At 46.9% G+C, this 1,891-nt stretch overlaps 1 protein-coding gene across 1 annotated transcript; it reads left to right on the top strand.

Annotated features, from left to right (window-relative positions):
• The first annotated feature begins 1,155 nt into the window (after window positions 1-1,155).
• On the top strand, window positions 1,156-1,524 carry LOC122672312 (uncharacterized mitochondrial protein AtMg00860-like). The gene has a single exon (XM_043869806.1). The coding sequence runs from the start codon at window positions 1,156-1,158 to the stop codon at window positions 1,522-1,524; it is 369 nt and encodes a 122-aa protein (XP_043725741.1).
• Window positions 1,525-1,891: the final 367 nt, after the last annotated feature.

A 1,891-nucleotide genomic window follows, 5' to 3' on the forward strand; every position in this document is an offset into this window, starting at 1 on the left:
TGTTAAGCACCCACCTCGCCCGAGTAAACCGGTCTTTCTACTAGATGCTGGTTTTCAAATATTCTTCCTTCATAAATATCCTATATCCATATGTATGGCTAAAATGATGCACCAACTACTTAATTAAATTAACTACTGTACACTATATTGGCATAATTTAAAAGCCTACATTGTTACAAAATTAAAGTGCGATGAAAGGGTTAAATACCTGTATGCTTTAAACCAATGCAATTATATGGGACGGATCGCGTCCCCCAGCTCAGGTGGAGGCAAAAGATTGGCTTTGTCTTTCGTCGGATTGAGTAACAACGTCAGAAAAATAATTGCTTGGATATCAGGAAGAATAACGACGTCAAAAAAATCTTTGGAGAGTAGTCACCCGAATGTCGGGTAACGTAACGGCATACGGGTGTCAGGTATTAAGACCTCAGACAGAATAACGGCGTCAGAAAGCTCGGGAAACTAGGCTTCTCAGATACCGGGAAGAAATGGGTTAGGAGAGGCGTGTCCGAGGAACCCAGTCTCAAGACAGAAGGATGAGGCTCGAAGGCTCGAAATCGGACTGGGGCAAGACCCCAAAAGTAGGAAAAAGAGGAAAAAAAGGAAAACTGGAGCTCTAGGGGTACCCCCTCTCTACAACTTGGAACTTGTTGAAATAAAGGGTGAGGGTATTTATAGGAAAAATTTTCGTATGGTAGTGCCGCCGGACTAAAAGAATTTTACTTTGGGTCCCCCACGGTGCCGCGGCTTGGGGCGCAGCGCGGCGTGGAGCCAGGGGTTTGTTGGGTGCGGCACCGCGGCCGGGTGTGGTGCTATCATGATGTGCCGTGGCTGGGAGTGGCACTGCCGTGCAGCACTGCAGCAGCGCCATCGTCGGGTACGATGCTGCCATATGGTGCCACAATCGGGCACAGTACTGCTGTGCAGTGCCGTAGCCGTGCGTGGTGCCACCAGGTCATGGCTTCAGGGGAGGGCGTTAGGGGTTGTACCAGGGAAGCAGGGGACCACGGGTGGAAACGAGGTGGAATAGGGGTTGTTTGAGTCACTCCGAAGGGAAAGAGTGGTTTTTAAAGGGCATTGCCAGTCTTTCACGACCGGTTTTCATCATCGCTGGGGGATGGAAAAATCCAACGTCTACAATGCCCAGTCGCCATCATGGAGCTGATGAACTGGGTGTTTCACAGTGTACTAGATATGTATGTCATCATATTCATTGATGGCATCTTGATAGACTCAAAGAATGAGAGGGAACATGTCGATCATCTCCGACTAGTATTGCAACGCTTGAGAGAGAAACAATTGTATGCCAAATTTAGTAAATGTGAGTGTTGGCTACACCAAGTAGCGTTCTTGTGGCATATTGTCTCCGCCAATGGTATAGAGGTTGACCCCGGAAAGGTGAAGGCAATGGTAGATTGGGAAACTCCTAAGAGCATTGCAGACATCCATAGTTTATTAGGTTTAGCTGGTTACTACAGGAGATTCATCGAGAACTTCTTGACACTTTCGGCCCCGATGACTTGACTGACCAGAAAGGGAGTGAAGTTCGAGTGGTCCGATGATTATGAGAAGAGCTTCCAAGAGTTGAAACAAATATTGATTTTTGCTCCAATGCTTACCATTCCCAACGGTACTGGAGGGATGGTGGTCTACAATGATGCATCCAAGATGGGTTTGGGTTGTGTCCTGATGCAAGACGGGAAGGCAATGACCTATGTTTCTCGATAGTTGAAAGATTATGAAAAGAACTACCCAACTCATGATATGGAGCTTTCAGCTGTAGTTTTTGCCCTAAAAATCTTGTGGCATTACCTCTACGAAGAGAAGAGAGAAATATATAATGATCATAAGTGTCACACCCCAAACCACCCCCTAGGATGATTGGGCGGGT

Source organism: Telopea speciosissima, chromosome 8, assembly GCF_018873765.1.
Source record: "Telopea speciosissima isolate NSW1024214 ecotype Mountain lineage chromosome 8, Tspe_v1, whole genome shotgun sequence".
Taxonomy (NCBI): domain Eukaryota; kingdom Viridiplantae; phylum Streptophyta; class Magnoliopsida; order Proteales; family Proteaceae; genus Telopea; species Telopea speciosissima.